This window comes from Miniopterus schreibersii (assembly GCF_964146895.1).
Source record: "Miniopterus schreibersii genome assembly, chromosome: 4".
Taxonomy (NCBI): domain Eukaryota; kingdom Metazoa; phylum Chordata; class Mammalia; order Chiroptera; family Miniopteridae; genus Miniopterus; species Miniopterus schreibersii.
Window position 1 is genome coordinate 95,792,075 of NC_138105.1, and position 23,914 is coordinate 95,815,988.

At 38.4% G+C, this 23,914-nt stretch overlaps 1 protein-coding gene across 3 annotated transcripts in view; it reads left to right on the forward strand.

The window, feature by feature from the left end:
• The window catches only part of RANBP17 (RAN binding protein 17), a 219,188-nt gene that overhangs the window by 111,252 nt on the left and 84,022 nt on the right, over positions 1-23,914 (forward strand). For 2 of the 3 annotated variants that reach the window (XM_081137136.1, XM_081137138.1), the window contains exon 15: positions 16,259-16,318. The exons of the other annotated variant lie outside the window; for it this stretch is intronic. In XM_081137136.1, the coding sequence (XP_080993262.1) occupies positions 16,259-16,318 (60 nt within the window). The remainder of the gene's footprint in view (positions 1-16,258; positions 16,319-23,914) is intronic. 3 annotated transcript variants of the gene reach the window in all.

A 23,914-nucleotide genomic window follows, 5' to 3' on the forward strand; every position in this document is an offset into this window, starting at 1 on the left:
TTAGAAAATGAAGAGCAAATTGAGTTCAAACCAAGAACAAGGGAGGAAATAATAAATATAAGAGCACAAGTCAATAAAGTTTGAAATAGAAAAGCAATAAAGAAAATCATTGAAACCAAAATCTGGTAAAAAAGGTAAATAAAATTAATAAATATCTAGGTATACTGGTCAAGAGGGGGAAAAAAGCACAAATTAACATCAAGAATGAACGCATGGATACCAGTACATGTCCCACAGACATCAAAAGAATAATGAAGTAATATAATGTGACAATTTTGATTAAATGGACCATTTCTCTGAAAGGCACAGACTACCAAAATTCATTCACGAAGAAGTAGATAACCAGAATAGTCCTATATCTGTTTAAAAAACTGAATTTATTAAAAACCTTTCAATAAAAAAAACTCCAGACCCAAATTGTTTCACTGGAGAATTCTACCGAACATGTAAGGAAGAAATAATCTTAATTCAACACAGTCTCTTCCAGAAAATATAGAGAAAGGAACCTCTTCAGTTCATTTTATGAGCCCATCATTACCCCAATTCCAAAACCAGACAGAGATTACAAAAAAAGAAAACTAAAGATCATTATCCTTTATCATCATAGACTCAGAAATTTATAACAAAGTATTTGTAAATGAAACCCAACAATATATGAAAAGAAGAATGGAGCATAACCAAATGGACTCATCCCAGTACAGGAGGGCATGGCTAGTTCAACATTTAAAAATCAGTCAGTATAATTCACCTTATTAACACACTTTATAAAGAAGAAAATAAATGATCAACTCAATAGGTGCAGAAACAGTTTTTAATAGCCATTCTTAGTAAAAATTGAGCAAACCAAGAATAAAAGGGACCTTCCTTAATCTGATCAATGCTGCCTGTGAAAAACAGATATCATACTTAATATTGAAAGACTGAATACATCTCTAAGATCAGTAACAATGCAAGAATATTCTTTCTCACCACTCCTATTTAGCATCACACCAGCTCTATCCAGTTCAATAAGACAGACAGAAAAATTTTAAATATACAGATTGGAAAGGAAGAAATAAAACTTGTCTCTATTCCCAGATGACATGATTATGTAGAAAATGTCAAATCTACAAACAAACAAAAAGGATTCTGGAACTAGTAAGTGAGTTTAGCAAGGTTGTAGGATGCAAGGTCAATACACAGATCTCAATTGGATATCTGTATACTAGCAATGGACAACTGAATTTTTGTGTGTTTTTTTAAGTACTATGTAGAATAATACCATCAAATTAAGTACTTTGGTGTAAAGATAACAAAATATGTGTAGGATCTGTATGCTAAAACTTTGAAGCACTGGTATTTTTAACAATAATAAAGGTGCTAATTTTGGTTTCTGTACTCTATCTTTTAGAATGTTCATGGAGCCTCTCAGCAAGGCTGGTCTCTTTTTCATATAATTTTCTGTCAAAAAAATAGTTTCAATTGCTCAAGCTGTAATTGAGGAAAAAGTATTGTTAGAAGTCATCTTTATAGTCCTATGTCACTAACTGGATATCCAGTAAAAAAAAAAAAAAAAAAAGGATCCTGTTGTGTGGCCTTGGAGTCCAGACTATGATCACTGCTGGTGATGGAGGCTGAACCAAATGTTCTTTTTGCCCTTTATAGGTAAAGATAATATTTTATGCCCATGATGAGTATGGAATTGTTCCAAATTTGCTTTTTTAGTTATAATGCAAATTTTGACTATATTCAGGCATGGTCTTTTCATATTAATAAATTGCCTGTGGTAAGATGAGTGGTTGTGAGTGTTATCTATGACCAAAAAAATGACTTTTTAAAAGTTAGGCAACTCTTTTAGTTCAGTAGTATTAGGGAGTGAAATAGAGACTGTTTCAAAGGCTTACCATGTGCCAGTCAGGATGCTAGATAACTTTATTTACTCTGGTCCTTCTAACAGCTATATGAAGCAATTATTGTATTAGTTTTAGAGATGAGGAAATTAGGGCTCAAAATAAATGAGCATCACTGACAGCAAATGGATCTATAGAGCAGTGTTTCAGTTCTAGAATGCGTGACTGCTGAGGCCCATGAAGATTAACATTGTTATGGGTGTTTACCTTTTCTTTCCAGGCATAAGTGTAAAGGCCTGGTTTCTTAAAAGATTATTGAACAGGTTTTTTTTTAAACTTATTTGATTGATTGCAACATTTCGTATTTAAAATTAATGGTTATTACAGACAACGTGATTTTCTGTGATGAGCTAGGTAGGTTAAATGGCTCCATAATTACTCAGTTGTGTAGCACAGTGAGTCTAGATTTAATAGCTCTACAAAATAATCCACTATGAGAAAACATGGTTCCAAATTGGGGGCTTTGTTCCTAAAGGACAGTAGAACAATGGAGTTTTTCCTTGTGCTCATTGCTTTGAAATACTGAACAGCATCATGGAACCATAGAGTATTAGAACTGGGAGAGAGCATAGCATATGCACTCTAGTAGCCTGTCAGCTGGCTCTGGTTTCTGGCAACGGGAGGAGCTGGGCAAGTCACCTTCTCCTTCCGTGAAACAGAGCATTCTGCCTTAATCTGTCACTCATATTAGGGGCCCAGGTAAGCTCTTATTTGAAGAAATGGTTTCACATCTTTAAATCATTTTTTCACCATTTCCTCAACTTACAGATGGCAGTTTAAGGCCCAGAGAAGCAAACTACCTTTCCAGGGTATCTGTCTCACTTGCTGGACTAGGATTTTCAGTACTGCAGTTTAATCATTTCAGTTAGCATTTATTGGCTGTGGGTGTGTCCCAGTCACTATGCCTAGAATTCATACTGTGGAAGAGACAGAAAAATAAACAAATAGTTGACAGCAGCTTGACTCAGGAAGTTCATGAAGTGCCACATGAAAAAGTCAGAAGTATCCCATGAGAAGTTCCATTTGAACTAGGTCTTAAAGAGGGAGATGCTGTTGCCAGGCCGAAAGGGGAGGATGACTTTTATGTATTTCAGAGATGTTATTCTGGTGGGCGTGTCTTAATCCTGGGCGGAAAGAAGTATAAGCCACATGCTGCCCTTCAGTCATCGCCGGCTCTTTCGCTTACTGGTGCCTCAGGTCCTTTCCAACAGCAACAAGTATCCATTAGATGTTTTGTTAAAGCTGGTTTGTCCTTTAGAGTATCTGCCTGTCACAACACAGCATAGATCAGATCTAGAGGACCTTTTAAAACTGAGTGTTTGACTCTCTGTGAAATCCCTTTTTGTGTTCTGCTTCACTTGAAATGACATTATGACTTACTCTGAGACAGGATAATTTGTAGTTTCCTTTGTCATCATCCTCTTTGGATGTCACAGACATGGCGTGCTCTGCATTGGTTAGAGGAACGGAGAATGGGAAGGACATATGATTTTTATATTATTACTCTTGAGTATCCTCGCTTGTGATGGATTTTGGCTTCAGGCAAAAGGGTATATGGAGAAGCGGCCTGTTGGGAGAGCATCTTATGTTTCACTTGGCTTTTCTGTAACTAAATACAGTATTAAATGATTTGTGTGATGCTTGCATGATAGTAAATCGAAAGGGCTATTGTTTTATCACAAGATGCTTTAGCATATGCTGTAAGGCTGGACATTAAGTACCAGGGTTTCTGTGTATAAAGAGCAGTCAAGCCAGATTTCTTAGCTTGAATTATTTTAGTACTGAGAACAGTGCCTAGCAGATGATAAGCACTCAGTAAATGATAGCTGCTCATATTACCTTCATCATCCTTGTCACCATCCCTGTCCCTTTAACTTCTGTACCCTCCAGTGATGGTGTAAAAACTAGAGGGGCCAGCAGCTGACTGTTAACAGAGCAGACCTGACCATGGGGTCTGTAGCTGGCAGGCACTAGCCGTCTTAACTTGACTTGCTACCTTCACTTCCATAAAATCCCCCTCAACTCCACTGGCCACTCTACAAGGTCTCTTTCCTAGTTTGATATCTACCAGTATTCACTCTCCGCATCCCTAACCCCTCCTGGAGATACCCTGGGTCTTTTACACTCCTCTTTTTTATTGATGTCTGAGTTACACTCATTTTTCACAAGTGTCCATTAAGTTTCTAAGTAGTTATACAGTGTACTTTATTTTCAAAATCCCATGGCACACCAATAAGGGAACCTGAAAGGGAAGAACATTGTTTCCATCTGGGTCCTCTCACATTGTGACTGTTAATTTTATTCTTTCAGCTTACTGTATTCTCATCCTTCTAAATTATATCACTTTCTCCTGTGAAGTTCCCAGCTTTATTTGTTCAGGGGCAAAAGACAAGTGTGATACTTTGTGAGAAATGTGCATACTTTGGTTCTGCGTGTGAGAGAGGCCATGGATGCTTTCTGGCTTTAGAAGCTAATTTACGGCAGTCTCTTCTGCTGCTGTACTTGGGCAGTAGAGATCCTCTGCACGCGTGGTTTAAGCTTTGAGTTTGTTTGCATCTCTCTATAGTAACGTGTTCCATAAGCTAGCCATCGATATCCCTTTATTGTGCTCTTGTTGAAAGAATTACCTTCAATCAAAGAAATGTGTCTTAATTTTAAAGAAAGGTAATTTTCTGCCTCTCGAAGATTAAAATAGTGAGAGAAACCTTCAAAGAAAAGGAAATTCCATTTTAAATAACAGATCTCAGTAGGCTCATGATTTGCAGGTCGTTACTCTTCATCCTGAGTCGAATGTCTCACGTGAGCTCCAGGGAGCAGATGTGGGGGAGGGGCTGCAAGCAGACTGGAAGTAGGAACCAGTGGTGTTGGCAGACTAGCAAATGTTTCTGTTTTGCTAAGCACCTGCTTTTTCGTGTTCCGCCTGTCCGAACCATCTGCTTTCATATTCGCTGTACCTACTGTCAGCCATTTTGGAGTTCTTAAAAAGCTTTAAAAGTCATTGGGAATTTTTCACAGTAAGTTAGGAATCCATACCACTCTTTAAAAACCTTATGCTTTTAGACTGTTCCCATTCAGTGCTCGAGAGAATAGTTGCTTTTTAATTTAGGTACAACATGTTATATGTTATGTAATTAGAGTGTTTTCCTCCCTTCCCAATTACTTATTCTCAGGCATCAAAATTTAAATTGCCTGAATAGTATGATATATTAATAGATGCGTAGTAATTGAATGTAAATGATGGTTTACTTATCCCTTTTCATTAAAAAAAACATTGTACAATTTAATGAAAATTCCTAATTCTTTATAAGCTTAGTTATTTTCTAGATATGCAACTGATGATCTCAATAATGATAGTACTTATAAAATGCCTATTGGGCCCAGGTACTGTGCTGGGCATTTTGTCCAAGCTATAGCTAATCCTTTCTATAGCCTTAGCAGGTAGATATTGTCTTCATTTTGTAGATGAAGAAATTGATTTTCAGGGAAGTTGAGAAAATTGTTCAGGGTCACATTTGAGACTGGGGATTTGAACTCTACTGTCTCTGGCTCTTATACACTGCTTTTCAGAAATGTTGTCTCAACAGAAAGATGATTTGGTATGTGATGGAGGGTTCCCGAGTAAGAAATCAGGGGTGGTACATTTTACTTAGTTGCAGGTGAGCACACTTCATTTGGTTGGTGAAGTTCCTGACTTGCTAGCCTTCAATAGTCTATAGGCATTTTATTTTTTTCTCTAAGCATTGAGAAATACTGTGGCACTTGGTTCCCTATTTCTGCTTTTCTCAAAAAAAAATTTTTTAAATGCTTTCACTTAAAAAGAAAGAAAAGGAACAAGTGTGGCCTGTTTCTAAAATTTGCAGCACCTATTTGTTTTTTCCTTGGGCTTTCTGTCTGTCAACATAGGGTCTCTAGTAGCCTTTTAAGATTATAGTCAGAATGAACAGCTGTGTTGTTACTACATGTTTTTTAACCTTTGTCACTACCCAAAATTGTGGCCTGTGCAAAACAGACCCCAAAGATGCAATAGTTCAAATGATTTAAAAGCACAGTGTTAATAGATACAATCTGTTTATCTCACTTTTTTAGAGCACAGCTTGCATATACTGCACTATAAAAATAAACATTATGAAAGTATTAGACCTCTTCAGCCTAGAAAGTTAAACACTTAAAAGGGAAGATCAGATCTTTTTTTTTAATTGGGATATTGGTAGGACTTGAAACTTTCTTAATTAGTGGAGTTCAGGAGTCCCCTTAGCCCTACAGTAAGTTCAGGGGAAATAAAGAAAAATTCTATTTTCTGTGGTGGAAAAATAAACTTTATGGAACTTGTTTTTTCAAGCAGTATCACAAACTGAAAATATAGATAAGTTTGATAAGTCCATGAATGAAAGATTCTCTACCAGTTATTAAGGAAAGAAAGAAATATTTGGGTTATATCTCTACCTTTGAGGTTAATGGTCATGGTTGGAGAGTAGGTCATTGGAGTATTAATCAGTGACAGTAATGAACCAAATGAGCTCTTGAGGTGGTATGTTGTGTTCTTACATAATGAACTTAGGTAGTAGTTATTGCCTTCAAGTTCCTGGCCTACCTCAGACCTTCTTGTTCAGCGAAATAGAGCCAAAATGGAGCCACCTTGACATTCCTTCTCGCTCCCAACCCTAGCTTCCTCTCTTCAGTAGTACAGCTGAGGCAGAGGAATTTCTTTTCCACATTCTGTACCTACTTTTGGAACTGTGGATTTAGAATTATTTTGGTACATATTTGATTGAAATCTTAACTACAGATGAGCCTTCCCCAAGGAAGTGGGTGTATGAAAATGGCAGGCACGCTCAGTTCAAGGATGCGGAGAATAGGAATTTCCAACTGAAAATAAAGAATTAGAAACACGAGAAACCAGAGCAGTGTGTCCGTGAAAGTCAGAATAAACACCACTTTCATCATGGGGCTCTACCACTCAAAGACCTCTCTGTTGCCCACATCAAGCCTCAGCTTCTAAGCACTCCTCGGCTTCTAAGATCCTCCATAATCTAGTTCCATCCACTATCCAGTTTTAGTTCCCACGGCTCCCCTCTATCAAGCTGGCTTTCACCATGTTTGCCTTAGATTGTCGTCTTTTTCCTTCACCCCTCTCCCTGCAGCCCACACGATGCCGTTCCTTCAGTGTTCTATTCAAGAGTTCACTCTTACAGTTCTTAATACTTGGACCATGTCCATTAAAACTTGGTTAAATAATAATGATAATGACAGTGCTAGCACTCATTTTTTTCTTTACTATATGCCAGGCACTGTGACAATAAGCTTTTACATGCATTATATCTTGTAAGCCTCAAAATAATCTTAATGATGGTGTTCTTAACTCCAGCTCTACTGATAAAGTAACTTGACTAAGAATACGGTGGTAGGAAGTGGCATGTGCATAATTTGACATTTAAGTATAACTCTAAATTCATTAAATGATGAGCTATAATTCCCAGTCTTGCTCCTTAAGTGTTTTCTGCTCTGTGTCCTTATATTTTTCAACAAAGTTTAGGAACTTTGAGGACAGGGGCAATATCCTTTGCATATCTTGTATCTGTCAGTACAACTAGGGCAGTGCTAGATCATCAGCTGTTTCCTTGTTTATTGATTGAATATGGATTAGGTAGAGTGAGGTGGTCAAAATTCATGGTGGCAGAAGCAGAGAAGTTTTATTCTGATCCTAGTCATTTTTCTGCAGTAGGTGTTGTTAATTAGAGCAGTGATTTATTGAGAAACAGTGGTTTGGAACTGCCAGTGTTCACTCTTGCAGGTGGTAAATGAGAAAAGGATCTCTGTAGTAGCTGTAACAATGTTATGTGGGACTAGATCAGCGCCTCTCTTTTATTCTTTCATTTTGCAAACCCTTATAATTACTATGACATTGAGATTTAAAATAAGAAATATGTTTGGCCCTCACTCTGCTTCCTGGCATAGAGCTCCTAAAACCCTTGGAATTTCCTAAGTGATTAACCGCCAATAAAGGTGTCTTGATAGTCTTAACAAACCCCTTTCAACTACAGCTGAGTTTTTGTTAATGCCGTGACTTTTGGGTAGCACCTAAGGATGAGGGCTGGTTGCCAGGGGAACCAACCAGCGATTAGAGGATTAGAATTTTCAGTCCCACCCCCTGACCTCTTGGGAGGGGTGTGGCTGGAGATTGAGTTCAGTCACCACCAATGGCCAGTGAGTTAATCAGTTGTGCCTATGTCACCAAGCTTCCATAAAAAGTTAAAAGGACAGGATTTGGAGAGCTTTTGGATTGGTGAACAGATGGAGATTCAGAAAGAGCAGCTCACTCAGAGGTCATGGAAAATGTGCACCTCTTCCCACATACCTTTCCCTGTGCATCTCATCTATCTGGCTGTTCCCGTGTAATATCTTTTTATAATAGAACAGTAATCTAGTAAGTAAAATGTTTCCCTGAGTTCTATGAGCCACTCTAGCAAATTAAACCGAAGGAGGGAGTCATTGGAACCTTCAATCTATAGGTGATAGCCTGGACTTTCAGTTAGGTCTGAACTAGGGGCAATCTTGTGAGACTGAGCCTTTCACCTATGGGATCTGACACTGTCTCTAGGATAGGTGGTGTCAGAATTGAGTTAAATTTGTGGGACACCTGATCTGTGTCCACTGTGAATTGTTGAGTTACTTGATTTTTGGAGGGGAAACATTGGAATTGCAAAGACATGTAATTGCCTACTATGTGCTGAACAGTGGGAAACAATATTGACTAGAGGAGCTCTGCCATCACAGACTGGTGGGGAACAGACAGCTGACAGGCAATCATTGTTCAGTATGATGAGGCCATGATTGACATGCAGAAAAACAGTGGGGACGTATGATACCTAATGTAATCTTGGGAAGGAGCCCCAAGGGATGATTGGGGTTTCTTTTAGTGTCATTCAGTTCTGTGCATTACATAAACAGGTAAATAAAATAAAGTAGGAGTTTGTTGCATATTGGTGCCAAAAGAGGCCAGGATAGTCCAGCTGCATGTTTTCCATTTTCCCAGCAAGATTGCAAAACAAAACCAAGAAAACGAAATATCAGTACACTTTAGATTGTTTACCAAGTTAGAGAGGTTGATAGCAAAATGAATGTTCCACCACTTCTAAGAAGGTAATTAGTAAAACAAACGAATTCCCCTGCCCCTCTCAGTTGGCACCAAGATCTCCCCATTACTTCCACTCTGCCAGATAGGTGCCAGATATAAGTCAAGGTTATTTTCGATGCATCAAATAAAATAGCACCGAATAGAAAGTTTAATTTGGATTTAGTAGACTGAATGTCCATGAACACCTATTTTTTCCTAATAGCTAGGAAGCAGTGTTGTCGTCAAATAGTGAGACCTGTAAATAGGAAGTTGGAAAAGAAGCCATTTTACTGTGTAATCTTGAGCAAGCTCCAAACTGTTTTTTATTTTCCTCATCTTAAAAAATGAGGTTGATGATACCTGCCCTGCCTGCTTTGTGCACATTCTTAGTGACCCAAGAAAGAGAGTGCAGTGAATGTGAGCCCTCCCCCAGCCAGAGGGAAGATAATCCAAGTAATTAAAGCTTTAAAGTAAAATTTTGTCAGTGAGATATACGAGGGAGAGCAGGGGGCCATAGAGGTAGTAGAGATTTTGTCAGCTATTTTTCTTGGTTGCCATTGAGAATTTTATCATTTCAAATCAGCTGCAGTACGGGGAAAGGTCATGATGTTTTTGAAAAATGAGGATTTACTATTTTAAAAAAGCAAAAGATATATATACCAGGGGTCTTTCTCTACATATACAGATAGTAGTTTATGTAGTATGATTATGATGGTGATGATTCCCCTCTAAAAAAATCTGTGAAGATGAAATAAAACTATTTCATTGAACTCTTCAAAAAAGATATCTCCCACAAATTCCTAATTGTTAATCGTCATAATCAAGCTGATATCAAAAGAAAGGGAGAAAAAGTCGGTGTGAGTAGAGAAATGGAGTGCTGCCGAATGTGGCCTTTGTATGCATTGGTATACTGGGTTGTCATCTGACAGTAAAGATGAAATGGAACAAAGTTGTTTGTGCTTTGAAATTGAGTTACTGCTCATCATGCATAATTGAACAAAGATGAAATTTTGTAGGTATGAAACAAAAAAAAAAGCCACAGCTAAGATAGCTGTTACAGGAAATGGAGGAAATTAATAATAAAAGACAGTACACTTCCTCATAAATGCATGCTCATTGTGAAATTAGAACAGTGATTTTCAACCGTTTTCACCTCATGGCACATAAACTAATAAAATCCTACAGCACACCAAAAAATATATATTTTGCCAATTTGACAAAAAAAATAGGTATAATTTTGGTTCATTCACACCAGAAGGCTATTGTTGTGTGGCTATTGTCGTTTTTTTGACAATTTAAGGGAAAAGAGTTTGGTGCCCCTGACTAAATAGTTAGCTATGGCATGTTGTAAAAATTCTTGTGGCACACCAGTTGAAAATCGCTGGATTAGAGGATGAGAGTATTAAGCAGATGCCCTGATTAATTTAACAATTTAACCCTGGAGTTGGAGCATAGCTATTTCAAAACTCATTTGTACATAGATAAACCAGAAAAACAAAATAAACAGTTTGCTTTCATACAGTAGGGTTTTTAGGCAGGTTTTGTGGATATGTGTAAATATATTCCTTTGAAAGAAAAATTAGAAGTAAGCACAATATGTTTGATATGAATATTTTTTAAATAAATAACCAAGTTTGTGTATCTTTTAAAAAATACAAAATATATTAAGGAACAGATTTGGGCCACTTCTGCCTTATATCCAGTGATCTTGCCTTTATAATTTGTTCTAAGTAATTGCTAAGAGCTATGATTTTTAAAAGACTACATGATACTAGCAGCATAAATTAGGAAGGAAAGGTACTTTCTTAGGTCTTAGTGTTCACTGAGAAAAATTTAAATTCGCCTTAACTAGAATATCTTTTAATACCTCTTTGATGCATAAAATAACTTATCAAAACATGTTTTTAAATAAGTTTTGGAGGATTTTTAGTAAGTGTTAATAGCATAAGAGGAGTTTACTAGAAACTGTTTTATATCACATTGACATTTGGAAATTATTTTTTTTCCATCAGCTATTTGGTAAAAGTCCACAATTTGCCAAAATGGTTAATAGGACACAAATATAGACATTTCATGTGATGTACCATGTAAATATAAACCTTTGTAGTTACATGTTTTTGTAGCAAGAGAATTGTTTTAAAAGGCATGTAATTTATTAGCTATCGGTAGCTTCTTTATTGCCTTGCCGCGCTGCAGTAATAAATAAAAGAAAGTGAACTGATTTTACAAATGGCACACAAGGTGCACATTTTGTGGGGAAAAAGTCTTTTTTTAAAGAATTGGCATTAAATCCTTTTTTTGTGATGACAAAGAGGCTAAGAGTGCAAACTGTATTTTCTGTTTATCGAAAACAGTCTTTTTTTCTCGAGGGCATTTTTTCCTATGATCATCAAGGGATTTCAAAAGCAATAAAGTGTGGAATCATTGTTCGACTTGAACAGTATTAAAACTTAGGTTTTAATTTCAGGGAAGTAATAAGATTTGAACCTGTCTCACATTACAGCACTGTAAGGCATTTAGCAATTGTATTTTAAAAGAGGTTTTTAAGATGCAGCTCACTTGTAAGCTAACTGTCTGTCAGTAATTAATAGCTTTTCTTCAGCATAGGCTGTTGTGATCAGACCAAGAAATATCTGGGTTTTTAGTAACGCATTATGAAAATGGTGAGTGTTTATTCCTAATTAGTCTAAATGTGTAATAATTTTCAGCTTCTCTGCCTGCTTCAAAGAAAAAAGAGTGACGTTTAAAGCTGCAGTGTATCTGGGCTTCTGAAAATCTGAATGTATGTGCACATATTTCAATAAGCTTTATACCCAGCTACATTTGTCAGTCAACTCATTCATTAACCAAGTATTTTATCCTTTAATATCATTTCCTAGTTTTTAGACATCACATCATTTGTATATTTAAAAAACATTGCCAAATGCGGTACTATATGGACAACTAAACCCAAACTGACAATTGGGTCTTCGGTACTCAACATTGAAACTTATCTTTACTTTTCAAAAAAGGCTTTAAAATATGAGCTTTTCTATTAGATCAGTGTGGCAACACACTTGCTGATGAAAGATTGTATTTACCATTTTGAATTGCTATTGAAAATAATTGCCTCTACAAAAGGAAACATCTGTAGGATAGTGCATGGTTAAAGCTGCCATCAATTTTTAACATTTGAGGGTTGAGCTATGACCTTTTATGATGACTGTGAACAGTAACTGCCTCCATTAGCCATAAGTTTTGTTTCTTTATTTTAGTAGATGGCCTAGACTGTAAATATTAGAGAACCTAAAATAAATCAACATATTATCCTAAGGATACAAAATGTAAGAGCTATTTGTGGTTGGGAACCTTTGACAGATAGTTCGGATGAGGCAGATGATTGCCTGCCTAGCGTATCTGGTCTCCATTGCTGTGCCTGCAGGCAGTTTAGTGCTATGGTTGTATATATTGATGTCAGGGTTAGTACTGAGTGGCTAGCAGTGACAGATGTCTATAATTACAGGCAATGCTTCCAGTATTTCTGAAAAGCCAGCCTATGTTGAACAATTATCTTATTTCTGCCTTGCCAAAGAGCATGTTCCAATTGCTAGTATTAGCGTTGGTGAATATCACGCTTCAGCTGCTGCCTTGGGACAAATGTGGGAAAAGCACTTGGTTATAAAACACAAATGCAAAATATTTTTCAACATTTTGAATTAGTTAAGTTCTGTGTTTTCCTAATTTTTATCTCCCAGAATGTTTCTGTTGAAGGGATCTTGAAATATAAAAGTACATTTGGCACACTTATTGGGATTTTGTTTTCCCCTAGGCCTGCACGGCTCCCCAGCGCCAGTATCCCTTGCTTTACTGAGTAGATGTGTTTAAGCGAAATTGGCTTTAAAACAACTTTCTCCAATATGAAGTACATTTTCTGATTGATTCCCATTAAAAAATTGGAAATGCATTTCCATGGACAATCTCTCACACCTTTTGATGAGGAAAGTTGTAAAATGGTAGACAGTACTGCAGTTGGCCAAGCACCTTAGGACACCTCTGGTCTTACATTTGCTGAGAATTTCAATCCTCCATTTTTGTTTCAACCCTTAATTTTTAGCCTTTGATCACTTATTTCTTCTCTTTTTGATTATTTTTTAATGTTTTTATTTTTCAATTACAGTTGACATTCGATATCATATTAGTTTCAGGTGAGCTTTTGGTCACTTGCTGTCCTTTCTTGTCTCTATGACCACTTTCTTCCATGCTTCCTCTTGGTCCACTTTCTTCACTCATTAGAAATGTTCATGGTTGATGGTCCCAGTTCTCAACTGTCCTTTTGTTCTGTTCATTCGCATTTATGAGACAAGGGCTATAATAACACACTCCCGAAGTTCAAGGCACTGGGTAGGAAAACATTGTCCTTGCTGTAATTTACAAATTCTGTATTTCAGGTAATGTAGAGTGAGAAATGCCTAGGAAATACCACTTGAGAATGTTTTGTCCCCAACCTTAATTTAATCTGTATTGTGTTTCTACCTTGTGCTTAACCATTTTGTGAAGCTATTCATTACAGTCCTCATGAGTCTTCTCGGCGATGTTCTATTTAGTAGTTATGATTATCTTCATTTTACAGGATATGAAAAAGATTTCAAAGTTATAAACTTGTTCAGAGGCAGCCTGGGTTTTGACCAAATCATCTTACTCCAAACCCAAGTTTGCTTTCCACTATATCACATTGCCTATGTCTTTTTTTAAATTGAGGTAACATTGGGTAATAAAATATAAGTTTCAGGTGTACAACATTATAATTCGATATCTATATAACCTACAGCAGGCTTACTAGACAGCAGTCTAGTTTCCATCCAACACCATAGGTTTGACCCTTTCCCCAAAACGTGATAATTTAAAACTAATGATGGTATTCTGAAACCTTTTGTCTGTGTGCATTAATTTAGCAAAGAAAACTTGGAGAATTGGGTGGATTCATTGATCTGAGTTGGGAAGACTTGGATAATTTATTCTACACAGGGATGTAAATCATCTACTAACCCAGTAAACTGAGAACTTACGTTGGAGATGAGAAATAGGAATTGGTGATGACTAAAAAAGAGGGTGAGGGCTTTAAAATTGGGAACTTAGGTGATGCAGATGAGCCCTTAAGATAAGATATCACCTGCTGCCACTAGCATTCTGTTTTTCTCCTGCCTCCTTCCCATCATGTTTCCTGCTCCTCCTGCTATAACATAGAAGTTAAAGGTAGAGGATACAAGATTGGGAGTTAGGCTATTTTTCAGAAGGGCTCTTTCCCTTCTAATCACTCTTCGTTAACCATTACTAAAGCTACTCACATACCAACTTAGAACATAGGTCTGTTTTCTAGCCTCTAGTTCAGATAAGGCACAAAGAAAAAAGACTGTCATATTGTGTGTGCCTCATAATCTTAATGTCAGAATAATGTTTGGTTTTACAGTACTTAATAATAGCAGCCACTTACTGACCACCTAGCCTTATGGCTAATAGCTAATGTTTATTTGGTGCTTACTGTGTACTAAAAACTTTCCAAGTGTTTCTGACTCTGTGCTGGCAGTGCTGTGTAAAATACAGCACATGATGACAATAATAATAGCTATCACTTAACAGAAATTTTACGTGTGCCAGGCCTCTCCTAAGTGCTTTGCATAAATTAACTACTTTAATCCTCTCAATGAGTCTGTAAATTAGGTCCTACTCTCATCTCAATTTATATTTAAGAAAATTAAGGTTTAGAGGGTAAGGAACTTGTTCAAAATCTCTCAGTAAGTGGTGGAATTCAACTACTCTTGGCCTTCAGAATCTGTCCTTAACCATTTCACTAAACTACTTCCTAAGTTGTGAAATTACTGGTTTTGATATTATTTTTTCCATTTTACAGATGAAGAACTGAGGCTCTGAGAGGCTAATTAATTTTAACTAGGATTCTAGAGTTAGTTCATTAAATAAAATTGTTTATTCAGTGCCTGTTTAGCCACACATTCTGCCAAGATAGCATGTAGCAGAGTCTCACTCCAAAACTTGTGTGCATTGCACTGCACATACATTCTGTGTTTCCTCCTACTTAACTAAAATATATTCTCAATTAACTTGCTCATTTTTGTCTTCTTACTGAGAGAAGAATATGCTTCCTTGGCAACTGTGTCCACCAGTTGGGCTTTTGTTTATATTGTAGCTAGTTTTCAACACAGAAGTGTTCACTAGGAAGCCTAGGCTGGAGGTAGCACTTAGCCTGTTGCCACAGATATTGCCTACTTGGGGACACCAGACATTAGTGTTGCAGGGCGTTAATGGGCCATCGGAAGGTGAACTCTGATCTGTTGCATGTGGGTAAGTTAAAGTTGTCACTAGACTAGTGTGAGAGACAAACTGAAAGGTACAAAGAACTAGAGGAACAAGTGCTTTGAGTAAAATTTGAGTCTGTTATGAAAAAATGAAACTAGTTGATTTGACATAGTAGCAGAAATATAGATGATGTCATTGACATCCCATCCCCTCTTTCATTCCCTGGGCCATTATTCCTCTACTCTATGTCAGGTTGTTCTTCCCAGAGGGACAGAGTGGAGTGTCTCTTAGGAGAAAGCTACAGAAGTTATTTTAGATGTAGAAAATCAGACATTTCAGAGAGGCAATGTGGAGACAAAAATAGAATAACATTAATAGGAAACGTGTCTGAATAAAATAAAGATGCTGGAAGTGGAAATGGGACCTGGTGAAAGTCAGCACCCACTGTGACTATGATCTGGTGTGCTTTTAGAGGATTTGGGGGAGCATGGGTGTAAGAATTTGACTAAATGGTGGAAGGCTCCATATGATTAACTCACCCTCTGAATACTATGGAAATGAGTTCTGTGTATTAAAGATGGGCTTTACCCATGAGAAGGTGCTTGGCCTACTTAAATCAGCCCATTTCCACACTTGCATAATGGGAGTGCCTCACGGGAAACAGCAGTACCAACAAATTCTTTAAGATAGTTCCGTCAGTATCACTATAATTGATTCTTTTTAGGGCTGCCCTTTAGTGATGGGTTTCTTGAATTAGTCCATGGAAGCAAACTCACTGTAATTGCATAACCACATCTGGGCTTCAAGCAGCACTCCACCAGGCGTCTACTCAAAGCCCCAAGATATTCTGAGTGACAGCCACACAGATCCTGAGCACAATTCCCTGTATTGAAGTTGGGAAGGCCTCTGCTCTTCCCTTATCTGCAACACCAGGTGGCAGGTCCCTAAACTCTGTGCTTTTTAGGTTGTACGCCTGAGGAGTGATGTGTCCAGAGTTCCAGAGAAGGCTTGGAAAGTAGTGAAGGTGAGTTGGGTCGCGGTTATTATGGTGGATCACCAGTCTTTATGCTTGTCTCACCACGGCCCCAGATTCTCACTACTAAAATAGGCATGCGCTCACAGCGATATGCATAGGGGTGCACTGTCTTGGATCCCTTTTTTATGCAGTATATAATCCTGCAGTGTGCATGTTTTATAACCAAATGTTCACTGGTTGGCTAATAAACAGTATTAACTGCCACAGCTCTGTTCCGTGTGCTTGCATAGTGTGAAAGCAGCCTATGTTTCTCGATCATAATATTTCTGAAGTGGCCAGTTCTAACCATTATTCACACCTGAAGGAGAAAGTTTTATTTGGCTGTGGTGACAAGTATCTGTTACTGAACAGTATCTGGAGCACATGTACCCCACGTGCCAGAGTATGTTTCTGGCTGACACCTCTGAGAGATATGGGGGACTGGCATAAACAAAGTCTTTTCTTTCCTGATTTCCTCTGCCATCACTCTCTCACCACCTTCATCCAGCATCAACTTCTGTGCTCCAAAATCTAATCATGTCGTCTTATAAATTTGCTATTGCAAAGAGTTATAAACGAAATGCCCCTTCAAATCATGGTCTCAAAACCTTCTACCATAATTAATCAAGACTTCTTCACATAGCCTTGTGCAATAGCCATGGTTAGCTTCTTCTTGTATGATCTTGGTAAGGTAATTTATTTACCCAGGGCTTTACCATGGCTTTAGCTGCAGAAGACTAGTTTAACAGAAGCTTGGCCTCAGACATGGAGCGAGTTGGCAGCCAGCAGGAGCAAAGCTGTGTCAGGACAAATGTGTACCCCCCCATCTTCTCTAGTTGGCTTTCAGCTGGTGGCACCACGGGAGTCTTTCTATGGGCTGTGTATCCTGTGACCAATAACTGGTGCACTCGACCCGGGTCCCTCTTGGCTAGCGAAGGCCTGTCGGGAGACATTAGGTTCATGCTGGTGGAGATCCTTAGTCAGTGGCTCCCTGAGGAAAGTGAGGCAAGCAGCCAGCTTCTGTTGAACAGGTGGTAGTTAGACCTTAGATCTGGTTGGGGGTGGGAGGGAAAGAATCTCTCCAAAATGACCAGTGCTGCTGGTTTTCACACTATACCTGTATTCCTCTTTCTAATCAATGATTGTTTAGACACTAATCCAAAAATTTCTGTGGCAGCATCTGGAGCCCTTCCTCAGCGGTCTGGATGTGGGCCCAAGTTAGGAATGGAAACCCCACTGGGGTGCAAGCAAAAGAGGAAGCATGTTCTTAGCCATGCATCAGTGGAGGCCCCTACTGGGAGAGGGGATTATCACAAGGCAGCAGGCAGCCCTGCACCCCAGCCTGCTGAGTCCATGCTTTGTGCCACAGGATGTGGAGCGGAGGAAATGTGAGGCCAAAGGGGTGGCTCCAAGTTTTCTTACACAATAGCTTATTCAAGCAGATTGGGAATGCCTCTTAAGAGATTTGTTAGGTACATGTCCCCTCAGCAAGATGGCCACCACAGATGGTGGCTTCACATATTCCAGTTGAAATAAATACTTAACATTCATATCTACTTTGTACTTCAGAGCCAGCTTTTCTTTATCAGATGTCATTCTGAACAAGGCAGACAGATTCCTGAACGTTTACCGCTTGGTTTCCAACACATATATGGTTTAAAAATTAAATTCTGGCAAAAGATTATTTTATCTATAATTGTGGTCCTATATTTTGTGATGTTATTTTAAATGACATGGAGAAATTAGTCAGCCAAGATTGATGTGGATGTATTCAGTATCACTAAGTTTGTATATTTAATATGCAGCAGTGGTGTTGGTACCATTACTTCTCTTGATGTGGTCATAAGTTAATTGTGATGATCATGTTTTATTCTGCTTTAGACATTAATGAAAGAGCTCAGTATCTTTAGTTTGAAACAGTTTACATCCCAGTAATTAAATGCTCCATTCCCTCCTACACGTCTCCTCCTCCTTCCCCTTGCAGAAATGGGTCTCTCTTATGGAAGGCACTACATTGACCTCCAAGGTACCTGAAGGCTAAGACAAAAATATGGAAGCTGGTTTCTTACTCATAATAAATGACTTCACACTCAGTTCCAAAATTCATCTCCTAAGGAACGAATTTAATTCTTTCATTATATTGGATCCTTTCTGGTGACAGGCATTGTTTTGCCAAATAGCAACCAGTTAAAAATCTTGATTGATAAGTCATTTCAGTAGATTGAAATAATACTTTAAAATTCACAGTTGCTTTTTTTAATTTTGTGGTATCAATTTTGTATTATTGGGTGTGAATTTTTCAGAATAAATTGGTTTAGGAAGATCTGTCATCTGCTGGCTGAATACTTTGTTGTTGATTTTCACAGCACTGCTAATTTTCTGCATGGAGCCTGCTTACAAAAGCTCTTTGAGAACATTTCTAGAAGGCCCCAGGGTATTAACTTACTGTAATTTTCTGAAGATTCATTATCCAAAATCTTAATTCATTATAACAACTCTTATGAAAACCTACAGAACCAGTTTTTCTCTTTTATTTTCTTATTTGCACAGAATGAGCGATTCATTGTTCTTTTTAATTTGTTTCATGTGGTGCTTTTGAGTACATTTCATAGAGGGCTGTTATTGAATTTCTGTGACTGTCATTATATATCCATACAACCTTTAGGAACTAATATTCTGGCTTTCCCAGTTCTGTAATCTACTTCAAATTTGAGGATTGACATAATTAGTTTCTTCAAAGTTATAACCAGAATGTTAGAGACAGCACTGCAGATACTCAAGACCAAGGATTAGGATTTGAAAGAGAAAGTAATTAAAAATTATCACAGCACATGCTTTTATTCTTTATTAAATTAAGTTCACAACTCAAACTCTTATTGCTATCCGTATGTTTATTCTCTTGTCTGTTTTTGGTGTTTTTTGTTTTTTTTTATCTCATCTGGCTTCCTTTTTTAAAACCAGATAGGTCATTTAAGCCCCTTCATATGCACAGGCAGTATTTGTCATTTGGTTAGTTGAGAAGTTAGAGAAGTATGGGGTCATTGAAGCCTTATACGCATATCCAAAGCCTCTTTTCTCAAAATTAAAAGAACCTTCATAGTAAGATAAATAGAAATAAGAAAGCAAACATATTAAAACAGTTTTTTAGGAACTTGCCTTTTCAAGTCTATAATAGTAATTTCTAACAACTTTCTGTATTTCAAGAGCTGGCGAGACGGATGGCTGGTTAAAATGGGTACTTTTTCTAGCTTCAAAGGCAATAACCGTTTAGAAGTAGAATTTGGTTTTGTATCATGAAATTTTGAAGCTTTCTACCTTTAACAAATGCCATTTCTGACCTTGATTAGAGTGTTGACTGAATATGTATGTAGAGATTTCAAAGCTAATACAAATGTTAAGGTTTTGTTTGTTTTAACCTTTTTTGTGCCATGTCTAAATCTTCAAGGTAAGCTCCTTCATATCTTCCTGTTAGGTTTTATGTAATGAACCTTCTCTAGAAAAGGTATTAGCTGCCAGTTTTAGCACCTACTGTGAGAAACGGTCCATGAGGGAGTGGGAAGCGAAGCAGCGTTTGTTGAGCAACTGCTAAATGGCAGGCTCTGTGTTCAGTCTTATCATTTAGTTTTCCCAAAAGCCCGTAAAGTAGGTATTAGTATTATTGTTCCTGTTTTACGGATAGGAAACCAAGATTCTAAGATTTTACGTAACACCCTGTTAGTGGTAGACCCAAAATGCAGATCCACACCTCTCTGGGACCAGTGCCTGTGCCTTTTCTTTGTTGCTAAGTTTATCAAGACAGTGTTGTAAGCGCTTCTGGAGATGTAAACAGAAATAGACATTTTCCCTGCCCTTGGGCAACACATGCTTGAAATAGGACAGAAAATGAATTTCCATATTCACAAGGAAAATTAATCCTAAAACAAGATCATATTCTATTGTCTAATATGAGAAGTACCACAAAAAGGCTGGCAAAAATGGGCGCTCTGCGTATTCAGAGGAGAGCTCTTCTTAATGAATCTGCAGGAAGAGCTTCTTCCAGAAATATTACTTAAGCATTAAAACCACATTTTTTTAAAGGACAAAATTTTTCTACTGGTCACCTCTGGTGAGTGGAATTTCAGGTTTCTTTTTAGAGAAAAAGGTTCTCTAAAACAACCTTATGTGGGTTGTTTCCCTTCTGTTAAAAAATTTTGAATGCCCGGGCAGCGTGGCTCAGTGGTTGGGCATTGACTTATCAACCAGGGGGTCATAGTTTGATTCCCATCAGGGCACATGCCCCGGTTTGGGGCTCGATCCCCAGTGGAGGGCATGTAGGGGCATGCAGGACTCTTCATCACATGCTTCTGTTTCTCTCTCCCTCTCTCTTCCTCTCTCTGAAATCAATAAAAACATTTAAAAAAATGTTTTTGAATGAAAATGGAATCAGCCAAAATTCACATTTTAACATTACATCCTTTTTAATCATTTTACATTTATTAAGTATTAGACATGAGATAAAAGAGCATGATTGCTGCCCACGGGAAGCTTGTAGTCTAAGAGGCATGAAGGCATATTGAAAAGACAGAAGAGAGGGAGGAGGCGCAGGCCGGCAGGCAGAGACTAGGCCGTGATGTGTGCCTCTGGTTATGTGAAACAGCCGGAGACGCACTGACCCTTTACTCTCCTGCATTGCGGCCTTCAGAGAGGACGGGCCGTACAAATGGGCGTAGTCACTTATTTCTTAGGGTTTTGCGTATTCTTCACTGTGATCAAATTATCTTAATTGATTCTGAAATAAAAGATGAGGAATCTGAACTAAAGTGAGTTTTTACCTCCCCTTGCATTCCTATGCCAACTTCTGTATCCATCCTTAAAATGAGTATCATGATGTAGTTTCTGGCTGTCATAAAAATTATTTTTGGTGAAGTAATAGAAGTTTTAGATAATGTCCAAAAAACCCAAATATTGTGTTAGAATTTTTTCTGTAGAAAGCTTTCATTAGCTTGTGTTTTATGATAAACAGTTTTATAGATCTTTTCTCACTGGATAGATTACTTCCCACCCCCAAATTATGTGTGTCTATGGCATAATTAAATTCCAAATGTTTGAAGACATTTTCATATTATCTGTGTGTTCTCTGATGATAAGGTGCCTTGGAAAATGTGAGACAGTCTTTTAAAAGAAATGCAGTAATCATACATTGATTTTAAATGACCCTGTCACACGTGAAAACAAATCAGATTGTTGCTCTTAATGAGCTTTTCAATTTACTATTCAGTAGATCAGATAAGTGGATTTAAGAGGTAATGATCCTGTTTAGTACTCAAGCTTGACTGTCAGATCCTGGTAGTGGAGAGAAATCCCTAGGGACAAAAGCGTTGACACAGTTCTAGATGGGATAATGGGAATCAAAGCTAATGGATGATAAAAGGAATGGTGCAAGTTACAAGGATAATTGTGGATTAAAGCACTGCCATGTGTCAATGTTGACTGTTTTTTCTAGTATCTTATTGGGTCAAACCTGATGCTTGGAGAAGCTGTTTTGACAGCAGAGCACAACAGACCCTGTCTAGCTTTCTCCTTTCTTGAGTGCCAGGGACACAACAGAAAGTTTCCTTGTAAGAACCATCAGTAAAAAAAGATACTTTTTAAAAATGTTAAAATGTAAAATGTTTAAAATCACATTTTAGTTATATTTTATTCAGTGTGGCATAGGTAAAACCAAAATTAGATTAAACCTGAGTTTTGCCATAAAAAACATATATAAAGTCTTGAAAATGTAAAATTTGATTTTATAAAAATACAATACAGTGTCATGTGGGATGGGGGGAGATGGACACCCAAACAATTACAGTGTTAACAGTAGGGTGAGAGAGGAATGGGCCAGCCGCTGTGGGAGCACAGAGGAGAGTGCCGCCGCTGCTGGGAGGGTAGGAAGGCCTCGCTTCAGAGGAGAGAGTTTGGAATGAGGAGCGGGGAGAGGAGGAGGCGGCGGGTTCGGGCGGCATGAAGCCTCCGTTAGGGGCAGCAGTCCATCGGGCTCGGGCAGCATGAAGCCTCCGTTACCGGCAGCGGGCCATCGCAGCTCCAGATTCAGGGGCGTGGCAGGTGAGGAGTGCATTGGGGTCAAGTTGTGAAGGGCCTTGTGTACCATTAATTCATATCAACCCCAGGTTTTCCAAGGGACCCAATTCACTCTCACCCACAGGTCATGGTGAGATAGGGAAGCTCCCCTTTCTACATACGGCTCTTCCTCTGTACCTTCGATGTCCTTAAAGGTTTCTGGTCATTGAGGATTGGTGGGGACTAACTTCCCTGGGTTCTCTCTTCCTAGCTCCCTCTTTTCCCCAGACATCTTTCAAACACAGCCATAGCTTCAGTCTGATAAGAGATGAAAGCCTACTCTCTTGAGCAGAGTCACAGATGCAATCATTGAAATGCTCTTCTGTAGGGCTCAGAAGTTAGCAGAAGAGGCAACAGGAATTTGGATCTCCATCTCCCTTTCTTTGTCTCTCCCCAGCTTCTCCCCTCCACCCTTGTGCTCTTTCTTTCCTTCTCTTGCCCTCTCCACCTCCCCCCACCCCCCACCCCAGATTTACTCTGTGGACCTGAGGAGCTTTTTTTGGTCATAGGACTTAGGCTGAAAGCCTGGAACACAAACTTCTGGTTTGAATAGCGCATAAAATCCAAATATGAGACCTGCGCAATGAACAGCTTTCCTCCCTGTATAACCCTACAGCTCTGGGTCCCCTGTGATTTCTTTCTCACCTTCAGGACCTATGACAGCATATCAGGCTGTTGTTTACACCTGAAAAACAAGACGGAGAGAGTGAGAGCTTAATTGCCTCACCATATAGGAAATAGGCTGGTCAGGAGAAAGTGAGAAAACGGGATCAAATCACAGAAGAAAAGTCCTATACAGCTGGTGTCTGGCAGAGACAACCTGGAGTCACACCAGAGCATCAGGGAGTGTAGAGGTGTTAACCCACCTCTCGGCTTTGCCAGGCTCTTAGGGAATATTCCATTGGCTGCCAGTGGCGTTTTCCCAGTTGAAGTGGGCTGTGTTTATCAGCTCAGTGTGGCTTGGGCTGGGACTGAAATGTCACACCCCAAACTCTGCAACCAGCACTCCCTCATTGGAAGCTTAGTGGATCCTCAGGCCCTGATGTACTCAGCAGAGACTTCCTGAGCCTGGGATTTCAGTTTCAGCATGGAAAGTAAGACCTATCTCTGTATATTGGGGGGAGCTTACTTGAGAGATATTTGAGGAGAATTTCTATAAATTCTTTAACTTCCTGTTATTTTTTAAAATGTTTTAATAACTGCCTAACATAATCCTGCATTATGTGATGGTTTGCTGAGATCTGGAGTGTATGGGAGCTTTGTAAATGTTGGAGCCTTTTACTGAAACACTCCACTTTTTAGCCCTTTATATACATACTCCCCTCTGAGAAAGGGGTGACTTACCACTTTGGAAAAAAAGTATGTAGTGTGCTGGGAGTAAAACGAGTATGTGAGAATAGGTGTGTATGCATTTCAAAATAAGAGAGGTGCTTCCCAGAGGAAAAATAGGGTAAATTTTAAAATTATAAACATTTTTTCAAATTCTTCATTTGCTCTCCCCAC